Source organism: Epinephelus moara, chromosome 7 (genome assembly GCF_006386435.1).
Source record: "Epinephelus moara isolate mb chromosome 7, YSFRI_EMoa_1.0, whole genome shotgun sequence".
Lineage (NCBI taxonomy): Eukaryota > Metazoa > Chordata > Actinopteri > Perciformes > Serranidae > Epinephelus > Epinephelus moara.
Window position 1 is genome coordinate 22,118,296 of NC_065512.1, and position 23,064 is coordinate 22,141,359.

At 40.6% G+C, this 23,064-nt stretch overlaps 2 protein-coding genes across 5 annotated transcripts in view; both read right to left on the reverse strand.

The window, feature by feature from the left end:
• Positions 1–9,428, reverse strand: part of tanc1b (tetratricopeptide repeat, ankyrin repeat and coiled-coil containing 1b) — a 127,982-nt gene extending 118,554 nt beyond the window's left edge. For all 3 annotated transcript variants that reach the window (XM_050048129.1, XM_050048128.1, XM_050048127.1), the window contains exon 1: positions 9,305–9,428. The gene's annotated coding sequence lies outside the window, so the exon portion shown is untranslated. The remainder of the gene's footprint in view (positions 1–9,304) is intronic.
• A 6,867-nt stretch (positions 9,429–16,295) lies between these two features.
• Positions 16,296–19,600, reverse strand: dap1b (death associated protein 1b). 2 transcript variants are annotated; one of them, XM_050049509.1, is made up of 4 exons: positions 19,425–19,600; positions 17,173–17,269; positions 16,943–17,006; positions 16,296–16,806 (listed from the first exon to the last, which is right to left on the reverse strand). In XM_050049509.1, the coding sequence occupies exons 1-4, from the start codon at positions 19,492–19,494 to the stop codon at positions 16,690–16,692; spliced, it is 348 nt and encodes a 115-aa protein (XP_049905466.1). In that variant the 5' UTR covers positions 19,495–19,600; the 3' UTR covers positions 16,296–16,689. The 2 variants fall into 2 exon arrangements, with proteins under 2 accessions (XP_049905466.1, XP_049905465.1); XM_050049508.1 differs by having other exon boundaries at positions 16,943–17,009; positions 19,425–19,595.
• Between the last annotated feature and the right edge of the window lie 3,464 nt (positions 19,601–23,064).

The following is a 23,064-nucleotide window of genomic DNA, read 5'->3' on the forward strand; positions in this document are numbered from 1 at the left end:
TCTGGTAGAGGTGTAACAACAACTTCTTTTCAGAAGTGAACCAAGTATTACGGAGACAGTACAATTAGTAATTTGTTACCGTCTTTTTGCACAAATTAAACCTAAAATATAACCAATATTTACAGGTATACATGGGCTTCTGCAGGTGTTTCTTTCTCAGTGAGCCAAGTTAGACCAGCTCTTTGTAACGGTTTGCAATGCAGTTTTATCTCTTCATAACCAGAGTGTGCTTTGTGGCAGCAGTCAAACCATATATGAACAATAATTGTCGTAAAGGTAAGGAACTTCTGTTGCTCTGTTGCTAACACTAGTCACGTAAGCTAGCAAGCTGGTGTTTGATTTTAGATGCAAAACAGTCAATACAATGCTGCTAGGGCTAGGAAATTTATCGATACTATCATGATGTGAGACTAGATATAGTCTTAAATTTTGGATATCGTAGTGCTGTATGTGTTGTCCTGGTTTTAAAGGCTGCATTACAGTAAAGTGATGTCATTTTCTGAACTTAACAGACTGTTTAAGCTGTTCTATTATTTGCCTTTACTCACTTAGGCATTAGTGATGACTATTTATCAAAAATCCCATTGTGAAAATATGTTGTTAAAGAACCAATAATCAACACTACAATATCAATATTGAGATATTTGGTCAAAAACACTGTGATATTCGATTTTCTTTGTATTCCCTTGTCCTAACTGCATCTATACCATGAAACAACTTACATGGCAGTTGGTATTAATTGCACCTGCTTATACACTCAGAAATCTTCACATAACACTGTAATCTGATGCTTTCCTGCACTGCAGAGACAAGTCATTTTGGTCTAAGTATCTTCATCAAGTCTTCTGCATTCATGAATAAATTAATTGAAACAGGTGTGAGGACAGTATGTGTTGATGTTGCCTTAGCCTTAGGCTGTTTTTATTGAAGGTAGATGTAAGGAAATGTGAATCCTACAACAGCAAAGGTACCACAATCAAAATCAAATGCAGCTAGGCTTAAAGCTGTGGTGATGATATAACTGTGACCTTTGTGAGAAAGTCTCCTCAGAGAGGAGTCATGGACGGCATGGTATGCAGCAAGACAAAAATCAGGATTCCTCGAGCCCTCAGAGTCAGGTCCATTCCAGTGCTTTTAAGCTGTGTTTGAATATCAGCCTCAAAGCATGGCCCCTTAGAAAGGGCCTCTCAATATTAAAACAGAGCAGTGAAAGTCTCACAGTGGCTCACAGGTCTTTGTGGAAACACACAGGCTGAATGGACAAAATAGACTCCAACATTCACATCTGATCTTTGCAAGACACCCCAAGAGTAAGCAGAAGCCACAGAGAAACAGCAGTGTTGTGCTCATAGTACTGCCTCTCTGTTTATGTCAAGGGACCAACAACCTAGTCATCAAAAGTCCTCGACAGCTCTCAAAATGCCCCAAGCAACTTAAGGCAACACAGCAAAGACCTTATCAGTGTATTAAGGCAATAACATGCAAGATTAAGGATGCTTACCCACAGCTGGCATTTTCAACCAGACATCAGATCTATGACCTTCACATGTGGACCGCCTGTTACCTTGGAACAGCTCAAGGCAATGGTAAAAAGAACTCCAGTCTATTTTACAATGAAGAGATGGTTTCCTTTCACAGTCGAGAAATTGGAAACCAGGGTGGTTAAGCGGTGCCTTGGGTTATCAACATGTATGTTTTTTTCAGGTCACTCCTGACTTGATGGAGTTCAAATACACACAGCTTGTGAGGAAGAAAAGATCCTCACCTGCACAATGCTGCTGTGACATGTGGTTAATGGGACCATCTATACCACAGTCATCTGAGAGGACAGCTATATATAGAACGGAAATAGGATTGTTTGACCCTGTTGCCTCTGGCAGGGAAGCATTTCACATACATCGGCGGTTGGTGAGTTAGAACCTTCTTTGTCCTCTGTTAGGTTGCACACAATAGAGAGTGCACCCTTAAGCTCAGATCCACTTCACCTCTCTTCCAGGGTTGCAACAAACAGCTATTTTCCACCCTGTGTGTTCATCTATTGCCTGTTGAAACGCTTTGCTCTCTTCATGAACTAATTCAACATGAATGATCACTCTCAAATTTTCACACTGTTGTCATAGTAACATGGAAACTCTCACCATCAGCTGACCCTCAAACTGGTTTATCAAACACTGCCTCAATGTGATTAAGAGATATTTTTAAAATGCTCCTGTGAACTCCATTATTATCTATTGTTTTGTTGTCCATTCGCTGAGTGCAGGAAACAGGCCCAGCCTGGATGGTGGGTTCAAGTGGTCCACGAACAATGGGAAGTTAGCTAACAAACCCTTGAAGGAGGAAGTGTAGGGAGAAGGTATGAAGGACAACACAGTCTCAGTGTCGGCCATTGTAAGCAAAGGCTGTTATTCACACTCACATGAGTGGAAGGGAAATAACAAAAGAACAGAAATTTTTATGTAGCTAGTCTACCGGTTTGACTCAAGTGCTTCCAGCACAACCCCCCACCTTAGAGCCTGTGAGAAGCAGCTCTTTATCTTGTAATGGTGAAATGTCTTAGAACACCAATAGCTGACCTTAAAGAGTACAGACAATGTTTAACTTGTTATTATAACACTAAACCCAGCTGGTATCACTTGACAGACTGAGTTAAAATCCAGCAACAGATCATACATGCATACCTACTTGCTGAACATTTCAATAACATTTAAGTCTATTAGTTTTGACTTTACCTAAAAGCTTGAAAGTACTTTAAAACATAAACACTACTATAATGGTGTAGCGTATCAAATTGAATAGCAGAGATCTGTTCACACCCTCTGGGTGTAGTTAGTGTGCTATCTACTTGCAAACATTGATTACCAAATCAGCATATTGCGTATGCTGGCGGACAAAACTGCACAAGAATAGGAATTTAAAACTGTCTTTAAGTGAAATAAAGGCAGTCAGTAGAATGAGCAGCATCACTGTTTCTTTAAGGAAATTCTTGAATGCCAAAGCGATAACAGCCATCTGGCAAACAGCACCTTGATGATTGAGCTTTCAAAGTAATATGAGACAGAACAGCTCCGAGGAGGCCAAATAATCGGAGCCAAATTGTCACAAAATCTTGAAAACACATGGCACACACTAAATAGATACATACATTTTTAGGATATAAACCAACCAACATTATGAGGCTGCCATTTGTATGAAAAAGCTGAACAGTCTGAATGAATCCTGCACTCAAATTGTTGAAGCGCTTGACCTTTCTACAACATCCATCAATGCAAACTCCATGCAGAGCCACCAGGGCCATCAGAGAGCATTACGATGGAGACGGGAACATTTTGAAAGTCAGGAACTATGGTTCAGGAACTGAAGCTGGAACACAGTTCCTGCAGCTAAAATGCAAGTAAAGTTTCTAAAAAGGTGCTATAAGTTCACGAATAAAGGTTTTTGCGATTTAAGAAGAGGCATAAAAAACCAAGAAATGTGGTGGCCTTAACGGTCTCTTCTGCAAGAGCTTTCTGTAAGATTATATACAAGGATACTATCTGTAAGCATGGATTGTGGTTGTATTCATAATCATGATCATGTAGCTTGAGTCTGAGAAAATATAAGAAATTTCAACACAGATAATCTTCAAAACTAAATGATGAGAAAACGACCGATATTCCCTTTAAGACCCCTGTGATTATATACCTTTACCTGGCGGAAAATGTTAATGTCCCATCACAGACACAGGCTGATTCAAAGTTCTAGCTTGGGGCAAAGCGAGCTGAGGAGGACTAGCCACATGGCTCAGCATGAAATTAAAAAGGATAACAAGTCTGATCTACTCATTAGACTGCCGTGGGAAAAGTACTGTCATTTTGGAAAGACTGATTCGGCCTCTGAGGCCACTTGTCCCTGATCTTCTCTAATATGACTGATGAGTGAATCCAGACACAGGCCTACATGCTGGCTCAGCAGTGACTGTGTCTTTTTATCCTAGCAGTGTTGCTCTAGAAGTGTCAAGGCATGTTTTAGAAGGCAAACGCTGCTCTGAATTCACAGTTTCACCCCAGGCCATGGAAACTGACTAAACCTGAAACTAAAATGTTTGAATAAGACAAGACATTGCACATCCTCCCCCGATTAAAGTCAAAACTAAGCCACCCATAGACTTATATACATTAATTTAGCTTGACAGCTCAGAGTGTAACACAGATTGATGATTGAGTTAACATGCAGAGTCTTCTGTCTGAGCTTTCACAAACCAGTTTCTCCACTCTGAGCCTCTCTTTTTCTCACTAATGTGTTAGAAGTCTTTCTACAACAATTACACACTCCTTACATCACACCAACAACCACCCCTCCTCTGAAATCATCAGTCAGCACCAGATATTTAACTGCACGCTGAGCAACAACAATCATCTCATCAGAGTTACAGCCATTAACTCCTGCCATCACTGCTGATTAAACATTATCACTCTATTACTGATTTGCCATAGCAATCAAGTGTTAATGAACATCTGGAGTAAAAAAAAAACAACAAAGCTGTACCGTTATTGCTTACGCTCAATGCGACATTTGCCTCCCAGGAAACCTAGTGTTTGATTAAAGGTAAAACATTAACAAGCAGTGTTTAAAGTCTACAGGAAGTTCCTGCAAACACAGAGAGATTCTCCTCGTGCTTAGATTTGTCGGTCAGAGGGTCACATATAATGAACTGACTATAAATGAATACTCTGCCTAGTAAGCCAGGATTTTAGTCAGTGCACATTCAACAGGGCTTCAGACCAAGAAGCACTTTGTAGATAAGATGCCATGCCCACTTCACTTGTCAGTTTTGGAGAGCAGGTTTATTCTTAGCCCAGCTCATTTTAGCTTTACTGAATGAACTACTTCCCAAATCATTTAGTGCCTAAAGAAAACAGTTAATGTAATTTAACAGCAAAGCAAGGTGGATTATTGGTTTGTATGCCATGACTGAATAGGGGAGGACATAGCCTTGCATATAAATGTACATACTCCATACAGGTACTGCTGTCACATGAGACAAGCCTCTATTTAGCCTTTGTGCACTGACTTTTACAGACACCAATAGCCGAGAGATAAATCAACATTAGAGGGTGACACAGGAATAGATATCAAATCGACCTATTGTAATTATGATTCCTTTCTTTCCGTCTCGTCCCAGTCAAATGATGAATAGAGGTTGATGAGAGGAAATTTTCCTGGCAGTATGAACATGTCAATAACCAGAAGTTACTAGTTTTTCTTGTGATGGCATTATGGCGATAAATACAACTACTACTGCAAAACCACATAAGAAATATGAGCGTCACAATCTACTTGCCAAAGAGATGCCTCTAATCCAGGTACATGATTTCACAAAGTGCTGTCAATTCATACAGAAAACCTTACACCTTCCTGCGCTCAGGTATTTGCTGATCATGGTAATTTATGTCTGTGAGGGTCCAGTGCTTAGAGCGAACATTTGAACTCATCCTTCCCCATTGAAGTTTGGTGTTCAGTGGCACTTTATTGAATCTGAACCCAGAGCAGAATCAAAATCTCTACACAGATTCATCAAATCTGGCTAGGTGGTTTGCTTCCCTCTTGCTGTGAAAAAAATAACCTTCTCTGTAGTTGCTAAAGCTGCGATAGCTGTCAAAGCTGAAATAATCATCACGGCACATTGAAAAGAACTCTAATTCTGCTTTATCATTTGGCACTGTCAACAAAATTGATCACAAAATGAATTCTTTGTAAGAGCCTTGTCACAAATACTGAATTTCACACTTTGGTATGTCTGAGGCACTCTGCATCTCTACGCCCCTCTCCCTCTCTGCCTGTCTGTCTCTAGGGCTTTCAAAAAGACTTGACAAAAATGTAAATTAGTAACAGCTGTTACTAAGAAGCACTTTCAAACACACACGTGCTTTAGATACACACATGAGCACACATATGCACGTGCATAGACCTTGAAAACTCATACATGTGCTTGCTCACCTGGATTTTCAACTCATACTACAGAATTTACAGTAGTTTTGTTATGATAGATTAATTAGTGATGTAATTCAGCCAAATGCGTCACTCTAGGACACTTGCCAACACCAGTGCTGAAACACAAAGGCAACTCAATATGCATGGCTGTCATTCTGTAACGTTTTAATAGATTACCTGAGGGGAAATTAAATGGTAAGGCAAAGCATTTTGATACAAAACTTGTCAGGAGCCTTAAAGAAACTTGAGCTAATTCAATTACACAATGACGCTTTACCAGGGGGCATGTGTATGATCCTTCATCCCAACGCTGAGAAAGCAACATGATTTCTTTGTCTGCTAAATATCTAGGCATTAAAGAACTTTGGGAAATCCAAGACATAAGTCTTCTTTTTGCAGATCAACAGACTAAATAGAAAACAGAGTGTTATCATACATTTGCAGTTTTAGCAATGTTAGGCTTTTATGATCCAGCTACTTCATTGCAGGAGACTGTGTCACCCCCACAGCAAGGCACTAAAAACAAAACAATGCGTAACAACCTTAGCTTTGTTCAACTTTCAGGAGCTCAGGGGGGTTACTGCTTCTTGCCTCTTCTGCTATCACGCTGTTATTTCGCAAAATACCCTAAAACAACCTCAATGGTTTTGACATGTGTGAATGTCTTTGCCATTATCTATAAATGCCACCTATAGTACACATTATGGAGATGACTTGCATAATGATAGCCTAGGAGATTGATTCCTTGAAAGCTCTCATGATAAGTAGATAGAAAATAGTACTTTAGCTTTTGAATTCAAGCTAAAATCCCATATCATAAAGCACAAGGCCTAGATTCAATAACAGCTTTCATACCAACTCAAAAAAACAAACAGGAGTTCACTTGAACCGTACTATATAGATTAGGTTTGAGAGTATCCTTGGAGTGTTACAGAACATTATGTTGGTGCTTATATTTGTGGTCAGGTTTGGTTTGTGGTATCATGTGTCACTAAATCCCAAATCCACAGAATCCCACACCACAACATTCATTCAGAAACAATCTTGGTTAAACAGTATGCTGACTGCAGGGGTCTCGAACCCAACTAATCTCTAAAAATCTGGCTTCGCTATTGGAACCATGTGCTTCTGCAATGAGTAGCCCCTTTCAAAAGTACTAAATCATCATCATCGTCATCATCGTCATCAACAAAAACTCAGTATGTGCTGTCTGTCGGGTCACTGGCTCCAATAACTTTCTCTCCTCAGCCATAACAATGTAGCTCTGATGCCAGCATCTGTTACTGGCCAACTGGCTGGGGACCATGGGAACCAGGCTCTGTAGAAACTGGGAGGCAGACTCTTGTGGCACTTTCAATAAGATGAGCACTCTGTAGTGCAAACATCTCATAACCCTGCAGTTGGTAGACAATTGGGGTAGCTCTAGCACTAGCATAGAGGCATGCAAATCCACTGTAATGGTTCCATAATCAGCGTAAAATTGCCTGAAATTGTGTTGGAAAGTTAATGCCGACTATCTTCAGGTTAACTGGCAGTCAGCATGATTGTCAGCAGCATAGCCTGTTCCACCTGTTGAGTTTTAAATGGAAAAACCAACACTGTAAATACAGTGGAATTGCCCTCGAAGCTAGATTGAGACAAGTAACCCAGCACAGGATATAGCAAATGTTATGGCAAGTAAAATGCCAAGAGGCTACAAAGACTTTATATCACTTGTTCAGAGAGAACATTGAATCGATGACTTCATGTGTTCTCAGTGATCAAAGCTGCACCTTGACATTTACAAGTAATTTCTCTGATGTGGAAAACAGAGCTTAGATTTTCAAAAGCACCTGACTGAGTTATAAGGGGATTCCTCCATTGAAAAATATGCTGAAAACAGCAAAAGTCATATACAGCCAGTGGTCAAACTTCAATGGCTCAATCTCTGTGGGCGGACAAGATTACAGTCCTGTAGCCTTAAGCCTACTACTATATATGGGTTGGGTTCTGGTTTGAAAACCACCACATCCAATCACAAAATACAGACTTACATTAGCATCAAACAAGACCACACAGTTATAAGAAAAGTAATGAACATTTCTGTAAAACATCTGCATCCTACTGAGCAGGATGTTACTCCAGAATAAGTATTACCTATCTTCAAAAAGTTCTTGGATGTCTGTTCAACTTCAGAAAGGTTGATAGGCTACGGTGACAAGCTATTTAGGGCTATTCTGCAGTAACATGCTGTAAAGAGATAACTCTTTTATGGGTACTGAATACTGTCATTATCAATTCATCTGTAGATTACCTTTAAGTCATCTTTTAACCAATCAATTAACCAATCACTTTTTTTTTTAATAAAATACAAGAAAGTCAGTAAAAAAAAATGCCCGGCAGTTAAACAGTCTAAAAACCAAAATATATTAATTTACAATCATATAAAACTGAGAAAACTAGCCCAATTCTCACATTTGCTATGACTGATTTAAACTATCAATAGATTATGGTATTTCCAGACCATTATTGTGAATTGAAGAGGCTATCTTTGGAGTTTGGAGTGTTGGTCAGTCACATTTGGCTCTGGGAATTCAAATTGGACATTTAATGAAATTAAAAAATCAATCAATCAAAAGATTAACCAGAAGTTAAGTCATACATTAGCTATTTCAAAGGAAGATATTGATTATAATATTTATACTCCACTGTATAAATCTTATGTCTGAGGTAATTTGCTCCTTTTTCAATTTGCTAATTATCAAAATAGTTGCCAATATAATCTAATTAATCGACAAATTGCTCGTAATTAATCGACTAATCGTTTTAGCTCTACATTCTCCAGTGATATTAACCGTAAGTGCCAGTAACAGTTGATAAGTTTCCATGCCAGGACAACATAAAATAAAAAATTAAAGTGAAACACCGTGTGTCAACTACTTTAATCAGCGTTAATTAGTTTCAGGTTGTCGGTGTGTGTCCCGTTATCTCCTGTATACACCAAACCAAACGGAAACGTTACCTGTAGCAAATGTTAGATAAAGCTAACAGCAGCTGAGCTTGTTAAGCTAGCTAGCCTGAGTAACGGTCACATTTAACGTATATAACCTCAGAGACAGAGGACATAACTTGAACGAAGAGACTAAACAACAATGAATAACTTGAAAATAAAACACTGTCATTCCCGTTGGTTTTGACGGCAGCTCAGTGGGCATGTCCCGACATTCCTCCAACTAACTGCCACTGAAACTCTTAACTGAAACAACTTATCTGGACTTCTCTGAACCGGTGAACCGACTCCTCTCGGCTAACTCCGTCGACACAGCCAACTTGAGAATATCTTTATAAGTCTTACCTGATAAATGTCATGGAAATGAAAGTACCCAAAAAAGTTTTCCCAGTCTTCCAGCAGCGTATCTCCACACGGACTCAGTCCCCACTTCACACACCACCAAGGTAGGTAGGCTACGGGACGCGGGGCTCCTCCTCCTCCTCCTCTCCGCATGAGGTCATCTGTAGGGGAGGCACATCAACAGAGGGCAGGGAACCAAGACAAACTACCCCCCCTCCTTCCTCCTCCTCTTTTCCTCTTCCTCCTCATTTCTCTGTGCATGCCTCATGGACACGACAGGATGCTAGAAATGCAAAAATACATGTGTACTAGGATAACTGTAAGGTTTGCAGTTTCAGGGGGGTAACAATAGTGTGGTGCAGGGCTGAAGTCCTCATAAAAGTCGAGTCCCCCTCAAAGAAAGTCACCAAAACTGTTTAATCTCTTGGATTTTCCATATTTAATTTATTCAGTTTGCCATTCATTATGATGCCTGTAGTTTTATTTAAATTGAGCTGCACTTTCAGGGCATTTCCTGCCAATAAACTCAACTCTAACTAAAATAACTGCATCAAAGCTTTATTTACCCTCTTATAAACACTAGATTACATTTTTCCACGAAACTTTCTAAGATGTTAAGTAATGCCAATAAAAGTGAAAATACACTGAGATGCAGATTTATTTCCAAAACCGGTGCTTGTAGCCATTACACCCCAAAATATGCCTTTAAATATTAGACCTGCTGACTCAGAGGACAGTTTTAAACACATCTATAATTATTTTTGTATGGTTGTATAGTTTAGTATAGTGTTTTTGGTGGGGGTCTTTGTGCTGGATTGTAAAGTACTTTGTGCTGCATTCTGTGCATTAAAGGTCCAAAATAAAGTTCATTCAAAGTAAAGGTCTAAATGCTGTATTAAAGTCCTTGCAACAGAATTACTGAACCCCTTGTGTATTTATTCATTCTGTTAGTCAAATTTAAATATCCTGAGTCAGCCTAAAAACATAGAAGTGCCCTATCTTTTGATTTACAGGTCACAATTATGCATACGTCTGTTAATCATAACATTAAACAGATCTAGTCCCCACATTTTATTGGCTACATTAATACTGGAGTCGGAAAACACCTGAATACCGAGGTAAAGCAACATTAAAGTACATTTACACAAGCTTGGTAGCCTGCTTGAAGCCTGTTTTCATGTTGTGAAACTTCATGCACACCAGGTGTCATGTCAAAGTAGAGGTAAAAATGAAAGTGGAAGGTAGAAAAGTTTTCCGCACACTTACATTTTACATTTTATTCCTTAGCATTCGGTCAATTAGACCTTCATCAGAGCACACATAAATCAACAATGGACAGGCAGGTGCAAGTAATCAATCTCGGTGTGATTGCTGCCAGTATGCAACACACCTGTGAACATCCCTAGTGGCTGAAGTTCCACCTCCTGGGAGTTGTAGTTTTTAAGTAAAAACTACTACTAAAAAGGTATTGATCTTTCTAATTCCAGCACCTTGCCAAGACTAAGCAGGGTGGAGCAGTGGATGTCTGACATCATCTGATTCAAGCTTCTGCAGCCTTTGTTATTTTCATACCAAAGGAAAATAAATATCTCTTTCATTTTTAGACAAGACAAGCAATTTGTAGATGTCATCTTTTTTTTCACTGCTACTTCAGATCAGTTCATATATATTATGTATACACCATATATTAATCTTGTCTATCATTGTTTCCTACTCTCCAGATTGAAATTTTACACACAAGGTATAAAGACGCTCATAAAACATGATGCATTGCTACATTAACAATCCAAGGGTGTATAAAGTAACGTGGCTACAACATTAAAATGCTACTTTGCATCAAAGATTTATCACTCTGAATGGGGCCGGTCTTTATAACAAGCACTTTAACTATTAGCACATGTTGCTGCTAATACTTTTACGAACCCAAATAAGACTCTGAATGTGAGAGGAATGTAATGGAGTATTTTTATTACACTGTGTTCTTAACAGTTGAGACTCCTCTATGAGCAGTCTTATCAAATATACTGTGGAACTTCCTCCTTGTTGATGCACATTAGGAGAGGATGGGTTGAAACATGAGTCAAAGCTTTTATGTAAATTTTCCCTAATTGGTTTAGGTTTGTATTAGTGGCTGTTAAAAGCAGGATGTTATTCAGTAGCTTTGCGTGTGCTGCTGTGTCTGCGTCTGCTGTGGCATCATATAATACATATCAGCATGTATATTAGTTTAAATGTTATTTCTATGAAGAGGCTAAAATGTTTTCATCATGTGCATACATACAAAACAGTATCTAAGTAATCTGTAATCATGAAAAAGCTTTAAAGTGCAAATGGAAGCTTACTGGAATAAAATACACCGCAAAGGCTTCAAGACAGTCAGAGTCACCCTGGTTTGTCAAGTGAAGCTCAAGGCACACCTTAGTCTCTGGTGACCTCATGAGGTGACAATATTTAATGCAGCTTATTTCATGTTCCAAATTCAATTCACCAGGGACATGCCTGATGGAGCTTTAATGCCATAAAATTATTAATTGTGTGTTTTCCAAATTAAATTCTGTGTTGTTTTTTGTTCAAGCTGCAATATAAGGAGTAAACCTGCACACGTTAAAGCATACTGTGGTGATAGCAGTACATTTATGGACTGCAAACCACATCCTCTCAGCCATCCCACTCCTCTGTGTAAGGCGGTGTTGTACAGTCGGTGTGCAGTGTTTTCTCAGCAGCGTGGTGGGCGTCACAGGGTCAACAAGGCTGCTCAGATGGCGGGGGAATGGGCAGACACTGGCAGTGAAATGCACCATGGCTGCAAGTCAGAGGACCACCAACTGCTCCACTCCTCAAACAGAGCTGAAGAGGTCTCTGAACTTCACACACAGATGGCATCAAAGGCATGTGTGAACAGCATGAGCAACACAGCGAATTTAAGGTCGGCACATTGTGTTTACAAGGCTATCGTCAAGTACTTTGCTGGCGAACAGACGAGACAGATATTGTTTGTGGGGCTTCTGATGCAAACATAACGGCCCATGTCTGATATACAAGACTGGGGGGCTAACATGTTCACGCTCAACCTGTTTGGCCATTGTATGTTCACACTTGTGGTGATATTTACTGAAACTGATAGCTTGGACACAAAGACACATTCTGTAGTGTCACAGTGTGCATAAGTATAGCATAACTGAAAGACAGCTGGTCATGCTACAAGGTCAGGGAGGCCATGTACCTTATAAATTAAAGGTCCCAAATAGGACAGTATGGAGTATACACACATTTTATTGAGTTGTGAGAGTGCATTTTGAATTAAACTGTATTAAGTTAAAGGTTCTATAGATAACCTTTCACATGTAACAATTAGGGTTAATTAATTAAGGCCCCACGATGCGATATTATAACGATACTTAAGTCATGATACAATTATTGTGATCTTAGATATGTTGTGAGTATTTTGATGACATATATTGCAATATATTTCAATTCATTACCTTTTTTTTTTTACAACTGCAAATTATTTCCCCAAAGGACAACTTTCTAAACATCTGTTTTATCCAATAAGATAAGGTTTCCCAGTCAACATCTGTATATGGAGCCCATGCGGGTAGTAAATGGGCTGAAAAAATGGGCCCTATATGGGATTGTCCATGAGTCCATAATGGCCCCATACCCACATATGTGGGTTTACCAATGGGTTCCACATGGGTTGTGATACAGCTACCTGGGTACCAAGTGGGTATGAGCCCAAAATGGGCATCTAATTCTCTTAGGCAAACCCACCCATGTGGGCAATTGTCATAGGCCATTATGGAACCCATTGACAGTCCCATATAGGGCCCTGTGTTCAGCCCATTTAGTACCCACATGGGTCCTGCATAAAAACGCTGGCTAGTTTTCAGTCTGTTCATCTCACTTCGAGCATTTTATTGCAGTAAATTGTATCTAATATTATTCTAGTGGGCTACCAAAAGTTCAATTTGTATTTTTAATATTAGAATTTATATCGTAAAAAAATCCATGCTTGGTTTCCATGCATCGATAGGATATTGCCACACAAAAATATTACAATACTCTGTTGTATCGATTTTTCCCCCCACCACTAGTAATTATCGCTTTGTCTTGCCAATGGCTGAACACATTGTATAGTAACTTAAAAACTGAGACCCTCTCCGTCCTTTTCAGTTGCTAACGTTAATATGCTCTCCCAAGTACCAGTTTTCTCTTCAGCTCCCCAGTGCAAACGTGCAACATGTTAGCTTAGAAACATAGTCCAGCTATTGTCAACAGATGACCCGCACCCACCCCAGCACAGAGTCCACACATGCTGTATTTCTATTATACACATTTTGCAGCAGAGGCCCGCAGACGGACCTTAAGTTGGTGGCTATAGCAACTCAAATTCAGCCAGCGCAAGGCTCAGCGCAGAGGGTCTGATCCTGGGCCACACCAACTCCCTGCTGGGTAAGCAAACTTTCTGCTGCTGCCGTTACACAGTTTAAAATCCAGCACTGCTGCTGGCCACCAGCCCACCTTGACCTGCAGGCTGAATTTGAGCTGCTACAGCCAAACTGAAGATCCTGTCTCCAGAGCTGCTGTCCACTCTTCTCCTGGCAAAGTAGTCTCCTAGCGGCAGGGACTGCAGGGTTGTGCTAGCTAGCTAATTCTTATCTTATTTGTGGTCTGATTAACAGTAAGTTCATCAAATTAAATGCCCCATATCAAAACTCCAGTGCCCCCCAGTGCTGAAAAAAAAATCCTGAAGGAAGCAATGATGTTAAATATATTGTGGTATTGTGGTTTTAGCTGGCTTATGTTGGCTAGCATTAGCTTGTTTGCTAATACAGACAAATTGCTAGTTAGATAACAAAGCAAAATACTCTCTTGAGTTCATCCAGACTACAGGGGCTGATTTTGCTGATGAATTGGGAAGCTTGTTGTTTGTAAATTACTTTATTACAAACTCGAAATTTACTCATTCTCGGTATATGTTTGAACACACACTGGTTTACAATTTGAAAGCCTCTAAGAAACACTTCTTCACAGCACCGTATCTTTTAACAAGTTGTTTTAGTTTCTTTCAGCGTCTCCTGCTGTCCATCACGGTTTATTCTTCAGCACAAACATGACATGACAGAAACAAGAAAGTGAAACCTGTAGAGTAAGCACGCTGAGGAATTTATAATCCAGTCTGCCATCTATCTCCTCTGTCTCCCTTCTTCCACCTCATTTACAATACACCCCAGGCTGACATTCACAAATTATCCAAGAAAAATGATTAAAAGCTCAAGAATCTCTTGGCTGTCTGCACTACAGCCATAATGATACAAAACATACTGCAGTGTCTGTTTGGTAAAAATGTGACAGAATGAACAGTACCACTGTCAAATACATTCTGACAGGGTTATATTATAGTTCACCTGTCTTCTTTAAACATACCTCAGAGTGGCCCTATTGTTTTATACGTATGGAGATGCCTGACCCTGCAGGTTACAACTTTATACATAGCACAAAATGTACTGTCTTTTCCTCAACTGCTGTCCTCTTTTCTAGATTTTGTTGGAGTCATTCGCCCCAGGCAAAGCTGACCAGGTCCTGTGGTTCTTGTTGACTGACAAGACCCAGCTAGCCTTTATGGGAAGTTCCCAAAGAGTTCTTCCATTGGAACCATTTAACTGTGAGTCACTGACCATACTGGGATCATCCAAAGAAAACCCATTTATGCTCAAAGACTATATTTAGTATGATGAGGGAATATGCCATATTTGTTCAGACTGATCTTAACTCTTAAAATCTGGCATGGACATACTGTGGGCAGTATCTAACAGCACAACTTTGAAATTTTTAGCTCAGATGAAAAATCACACTATCAATAGTCACAGTCAGGACATTGTGTCAATCAAGTATCTTCCATATTAATTTTTTTCCCACACTGCATGTGAGCATAACTTTCATATTCAACCTAAGAGCTCATAGATACCAAATACTTGATTATGCTCCTTAGTTTCTGAGAAGCAACCATTTTCTTATCTTTGGTTATATTAAATACACTTTACAGATACAAATAGTTATAGTTATTATTTTTACATCTATCACATAATTATGTCCAATATATACACTTACTGGCCACTTTATTAGGTACACCTGTTCAGCTGCTCCTTAGCTCAATTAGCTAGTGGTGTTTCTGGCATGTCCAACTGGTAGGAAGCTCTAGGGTAACCCAGAACATGGCGGAGGGATCATACACCCACTGGCCACTTTATTAGGTACACCTGTTCAACTGCTTGAAGTGTGATGAACAGACTGAAACCCAACCAACGTTAGTATGTGGGGCCCATGTGGGTAGTAAGTGGGCTGAAAATTGGGCCCTATATGGGATTGTCAGTGGGTTCCATAATGGCCCTATGCCAATTGCCTACATGGGTGGGTTTACCCGACCTGCTAAAGTTCAAACCAAGCATCAGAATGGGGAAGACAGGTGATTTAAGCGACTTTGAACGTGGTATGGTTGTTGGTGCCAGACGGGCTGGTCTTAGTATTTCAGAAACTGCTGATCTACTGGGATTTTCACACACAACCATCTCTAGGGTTTACAGAGGATGGTCCGAAAAAGAGAGAATATCCAGTGAGCCGCAGTTCTCTGGGTGAAAATGCCTTGTTGATGCCAGAGGTCAGAGGAGAATGGCCAGACTGGTTCAAGATGATAGAAAGGAAAAAGTAACTCATAATGGGCGATTCGCATCATGGATGTGCAGCTGACAGATCTGCAGCAACTGCGTGATGCTATCATATCAATATGGACCAAAATCTGAGCAATGTTTCCAACACCTTGTTAAATCTACCTAATAAAGTGGCCAGTGAGTGTATATACTTGTATCAGCCTACATACAATATATAAGATCCTTGGACTTTGATTGTTTTAAACAGCTATTTGCCTCCATCTAGTGGTCATTGTAGCTTATTGCTGAATACACATTGAGGAATAAAGAGATCTGAATTCTGGTGATGCCATGCAGTATCTTTTTTTAATTAAATCTAATAAGTGCCAAGCAATACATGAAGATTCCACTGGAAAAAATGGTCTCAAAAACCTCACTTACCAACCCCCCCAACCCTCACATTAAACATACCCAAAAGCCATCTGGTTTTCATCAGCTGGGAAATACAACTACACCATTTCTTATACCACTAGGAAAGGCACATTAAATGCTGGTTTATAGTACTCTCACAAACAAGCACGGTCTAAAAAAAGTAAACAAAGAGCTCGATGAAAGCTTCCTCTCCATTAACACTGACACTTTACAACCTGTCAGTCCCCTCATGTGTCTAACGCTTCATGTTGGTCTTTCACAGTTGACTTGACATGGTTCCCCTCAGGGGCATTCTGAAACACATGTTGTTCAAAACTTTCTCGGCTGCTGGATGAAGAAGGTCCGGGGTGAGTGGGGCTTCTCCACTGCAGGGCGCACCTTGCTGTGCCTCACGCTCACTGGTGTCTCTGGGAAGTCGTGGCTCAGCTGCAAACACGTCAGGCAGGCGTTATTAAACACAAGGCTCTGTGGCCTGAGAGGCACCGTGACCTGTCTAGTTTGCTCAGTGGGAGTGGACTTGACATGCACAGTGGCTTTTGAAAAAGGAAATGTTTTTGTTTACCTTGTCAAGAGTTCCTGCCAGAAGAATACCAACTTGCTGCATCCTGTTGGAGGTGGCGACTGACCTGCTGCAAGATCACACGTTACAAATAGTTTCAGTCATCTGCAAGATCAAAATTGTGCTGAACATTTTAACATCTTATGGTGTTAATTAACATCAATTCCTATGTCCTTGGAGTTTACACTTCAAACCCTTTTGTTGTATGTCTTAGATGCAGATTATCAGCCTACCTTATTTTATCAGACCGCTTGGTCTCCCTCTCTGGAGCCCCATGGGTGGCACTGTCTTCCAGGCTCTTCTTGGCTACCCGTTTACCTCCAGCCTTCACTGTTGACCCAGAGAAGAAAACAGTTTAAATGTAGATATCTGAAAAATAATCACTGTTGCACCTGGGTCTGGCCGTTTTAAAGATTGCAGTAGGGGAGCGGGGTCAGTTGGGACAGGGGGACGATGCCTTTTTTTTTAGCAATGTAGAAAGCAACTATTCCTTCACCAGTCACCAGTTATAATAAGCCACGCCCTTTTCTCTTTTGTTGTTGCTGCTGTTTTTAGTTATACCACATACAAAAAACATATCAGGATATATATTAGGACCCCCTCGAAAACGAGATGATGCATCTCAAGGGGTTTATCCTACCTTACAATAAAATTTCTTCAAATATCAGAAAGCTCATTTTCTGACCAATCAGATCATACTATTGTTAGCTGTCTGAATTTTTGTTAGTAGCAGTGACCCAGGAGTGGCTGGGACGGGATTGTTTACAGTTCTTAGCTTGTTCTGAATTCCAGATTTCTCTTTAGTTATAAGTTCAAGGTCCACACAGTTCATTATATCCAGCATCATACTTGCGTTTGGCCGTGTCATTGAGTTAGTTTGAGTAACGGTCCGTTGCTCATTGACTCTGTAACAGGAAATGGCATTTCGAAAAAAAGAAGAAGAAAAAAAATGGCCGGAAATTTACTGTACTTAAAAATAAAGTGTGTTTGTGAGTCACTTGCGCTCCATTCAGAATAGACCTGTGACCCACTTTTGAACTGTGACCCACCAGTTGGGAACCACTGGCCTAGGGTAACCATATTGAGCCAATCGTTGCCAAATGAAAAGAAGACTCAAAGGACAAACAAATTATATAGCTCAGTATGAAAAAAAAAATATAATTTCACATTTTCTTTTCTTAAAGAAATGCGTAAATAACTGACATTGGAAATATAAGGTGTCCAAATTTAGACTACAATTATTTTGTTGTTGTTTTAGTAAGCCCAGAACAAGGTGTCCCAGCCAACCCTACCATCTGTCCCAACTATCCTCGGGAGGTGGAATTTTGGGAAAATGCACTTCTTGCACATTTTACAAAATTGTGCCTTTTACATTTGGGCTGGGCTCTGAAAAAAATTTAAATTTAAAAAAATAGTTAACAGAAACCTTTATCTGTTCAGGGATCAAATTATTTTCACTGCTGTTGAAGTAGTATTTCACGATTTCATGATGATCCAAAAATGTCCTAACCGACCCCGCTCTCCCCTATTCTTTAATAATGGAAAAACTAAACCCTCAACAAAACAATCTTCAGCTCTCAGTGACAGCCTTTACAGTGTGATAGTGCTATTAAAAACACCATACAGAGCATCAGGAGTCGAAGTTGAGCGAGTGGCCTATATTTTAACAGTGGGGTCAGGGGCAAATCTTTGGGGCCAAAAGAGGATTAGAGCAATAACAAAAGACATATTTACATTAAGCAAAACTACATTTTCCCCCTCTTTATCAACCTTTTCAGGCTTCTAAAACTCATAAAAATTAAATTAAAAGGAAAAATAAATAAATTAAAAAATAAAACCCCTCTTTGATTTAACTAATCAGAAGCCATTTCCGCTGTAAAGCCATAGCATGTGAGTAGACTTTACTTCATTTTAAGGTGTCACATGTGCAGAGAAGTTGGAGGAGCTGCTGATGCAAAAATATTTTACGTTACAACGCGAACAGGACCTTTAAGCACATCCCCATCAATCGCGCAGCGCTCACTGAAAATGCAACAAACTCGGCGAACAAAAAAAAATACAAAAATGAAACAAAGAGAATATGCTTGTAATAACAGTGAGTTTGCACGAGAGGATTGTGCATGCGTTTAATTGTTGCTGTGTGTGTGTTCTGCGGGTGAGAACACTGTGTGACTTGACGAGCGGCCTGCTTGCAGAGAAAGAGCGTGAGGACGAATCTGTGCTGCACGAGCGTGTCGCGATAGATGCAATCACAAACATCGCACAAATCAGCGACTCGATAGGTTTCCCACGATGCGATCACAATGTAGCAGCCCGTGCATCGCACCAGGCTAAGAAAACGCAGATAAAACACTTGATTCGCCGTCTCGCAGCGCACGGCTCTCCATCTGGGCCGAGCAGAGAAAAACAACAACGCTTTGGCTTTACAATGTAGTACCAAAAAATTCAACAGTGCAACAAGAAGTCCGCGCGAACACGAGTTTACCTGCCGGAGGATGACCAGCCTTCAGCTCAGGAGTCTCCTTCGCTCCAGATTTGGAGAGTTGCTGCACCATTTTTGAAAGTTTCCGGAGAAAAAGCAAAGAAAGCACCAAACTCTTCTGAACGCCCACTTGGATGTTTTTATGCTCAAACACAGATGACGTCCTGTGTGAATACAGGAAGCCCGCAGCCAGAGACACGCCCATCTCATTTGCTCACTGATTATCAGCTTTGACTAATAAAGCGAAACTGAAATAGAGACACAATGTCTCTCATTGGACATTTACAATTATCGCCTTAGAGATGTGTCTGTATTTAGGAAAATTGTTTGTTCAAGTTTTATTTTGAAAATCTTGAAAACTGCACAATATCAAATGAAGAAGCACCTCACCCCACAACTGATCCAAAACTGCTGCCAGACAGACAGTGGACCTTATGTAACAGGGTCAATTATACAGCAGTCCTGAGACCTGAACTTTTGTTTGGTATGGATTTTGGATTTTTCCCAGCTATTTGGGATCAGTAGGACCCAATAAGTATAAAAAACTCAATGTTGTCAATGATAATTAAGTCCCACTGTCCACAAAAAAGAGATGACAATAAAGTCCTAATAGTCTTAAACGAGACGGCAACAAAATCCCAATGTCTTCAAACGAGTACTTCCTAGTTAACAGCATTTTAGCTTGTTACTTTCGCTAAAATTGGTCAAATTTGTCACACATTGGTCACATTTATTCATTAGGGTCGCAGAGGAGCTGGAGCCTATCCCAGCTGACATTGGGTGAGAGTGGGGTACACCCTGGCTGACAGGTTGCCAGACTATCACAGGGCTGACACATAGAGACAGACAACCCTTCATGCTCACAGTCACACCTAAGGACAATTTAGAGTCACCAGTTAACCTGCATGTCTTTGGACTGTGGGAGGAAGCTGGAGTACCCCACGCTGACACGGGGAGAACACGCAAACTCCACAGAGAAGGACTTCCCCAGCCTGGGTTTGAACCAGGAACCCTCTTGCTGTGAGGTGACAACGCTAACCACTGCAGCACCGTCCAAGTATTATAATTACACAAAATAAGTTTCAGTTGTTATTACCTGACATGCATAGGCCTCCATAGTCAATATGTAGAAAGTTTGTTATTCAGTTTCTGTACCCTTACATTCACCTTTGGGGGTACACCACCTATAAAGGGGTGTCTCCCACCTTACCTCTCCCCTTTTAATGTTGTACTTCATGGGAGAGGTAAACGACATTGCTCTTGTAGTAATTTCCGTGTTTAGCCCTGTTAAGCTGTTTATAAGTTTATTTTTCAGCCTTAACTTATTGTATAATATGCTAACATATTCCAGTGTCATGTAATTTGTGTAGGGTTTCAAGTTATATGGTCATAATTGACAGAGTATTTTGTTTATACCTCCAAAGATATCCACAGTCTGGGCCACAACACTAGAGTCGCACTGTGGTGCTTCAAGTTGCACATAGATATCTTAAATACATACTCATTTTGTCTAACTGGAAGTAACACTGATATCCGTGTAGTTGTACGCTGCAGTAAGCCCACAGCTGTAGATTTTCACAGGCGTATCCAGTTATTCTGGTTGATTAATCTTCTCAAGGTGAGGTTGGCTATTACATTTTATCGTCTTCTAAGAACATCCTTATACTTAAAAGTGTCACTCAACTTAATGATGCTCCAACAGGTCTGACAGGAATCAGGAGGCTGTCAATCAAACAGAAATAAAAATACCCGTGGGTGTGACAACTGTGGGTATGTAGCCATGCGTGCAAATGACATTTGACTTGTAATCTGCTTCTGCACATGCAAATTACAATTTGTGTCTCCAAGTTATCCTACATGACCTGTTGCTCTGCTGCAGATTACAGCAGGTTCATTTAAATCACTGGTTTCAGAGGTTTAATTGAGCTGTGGTCAGAGTCAGAAGCTGTCTAAACAAGAGCAGTTTTAGCCGATTCTCTTCCACATCATTGTATGTTGCCTCTTAGAAACACATACCTGAGGCTGTGCGGTATGTGCTTGTGCAATATGCAGTAATGTACATGAACAGCGACTGGTGGTAGATCCCCGAAAGCTCCAACTGTTTGTCAACTGTCCATCCATCCATTATCTTCTGCTTACTCTGGGTCAGGTCGTGGGGGCAGCAGGCTGAGCAAGGCATTCCAAATGTCCCTCTCCCCAGCAACGTTTTTCAGCTCCTCCTGAGGAATCCCGAGGCGTTCCCAGGCCAGATGAGATATATGATACCTTCAGCGTGTTCTGGGTCAGCTTCCTACTAGGATGTGCCTGGAACACCTCTAATGGGTGATGTCCAGGACGCATCCTGATCAGAAGCCCGAACCACCTCAACTGGCTTCTCTCGACATAAAGGAGCAGGGGCTCTACTCCGAGCTCCCTTCAGATGTCTGATCTCAACCTATCTTTAAGGCTGAGCCCAGCCACCCTACAGTGAAAACTGATTTCGGCTGATTGTATCTGCAATCTCATTCTTTCGGTCACTACCTAAAATCCATAACCATAGGTGAGAGTTGAGGCATAGATGGACTGGTAAACTGAAAGCTTTGCCTTCTGACTTAGCTCCCTCCTCACTACAACAGACCAGCGCGACGCCCACATTACTGGTGACGCCACACCCACCCACCTGTCCATTTTGTGCCCCATTTTACCCTCCCTCATGAACAAGGACCTGAGGCACTTGAACTCCTTCACTTAACTCACTTCTGACCCAAAGAGAGCAATCCACCTTTTTCCAGCAGACAACCATGGCCTCAAGACTTGGAGGTACTTGAAGGGGCTTTCTCTCATCCTGACCACCTCACACTTGGCTACAAACCGTCCCTCTGCATCCTGGAGGTCACGATCTGACGAAGAAATTAGGACCACATCATCTGCAAAGATGCTGTCTTTACTGGACCACTTTCAAGAATTGTTGATCCCATAGTCCCTCAGGGACAAATTGTAAAGTCCAGGGTGAAAAATACCAGAGGTACCCTTTAACTCCTACCTACCTTTTCTACTTGCCAGGACGCACCAGAGGGAGGAGCTGCTACTGTATTTTGTTTCCTTCTCCTTTTTCCTGTTTGTGGTTTCATTTCCTTCTCATTAAACGTGCATTATTTTGCTTCAGCACTACCACTACCACTCCTACTACTTTGCTGCTTCAGCACTGCAACATAAAGGGGAGTGGAGGTTGGGGATCACAGAGTATATTTTTGTCCATTTTTACCTCAGTATAGTGATTGTCCGTCTTTACAAAACTGGAAACATTTAGTGATTGAAGCCTGTTTTAAGAGAAGCAAATGTTAATCTCCAACACACTCATACATATATAGTCCACACCAGCACTTTGCATTTAGTGGCAAGTGGTAATCATCATCTGCTCACCTGGATTTACTCATTAATAATGTACTGACCTATGAAACAGTTTTATTGGAAGCTGGCCTCCCTCCACTTGTGTTTGTGTGAACACAGTGTAATGAAACCCACAGGAAGCTGCAGAGAAAACACTATAAACAAGAGGAAACTTTGATTTGTCACACTTGTTTCTGTTTGTGTGCGTAGAAAATGGTAGTAAACAGCGAGTGTGAAAGATATGTTTGAAAAACAGATCCAATTACACGACGAG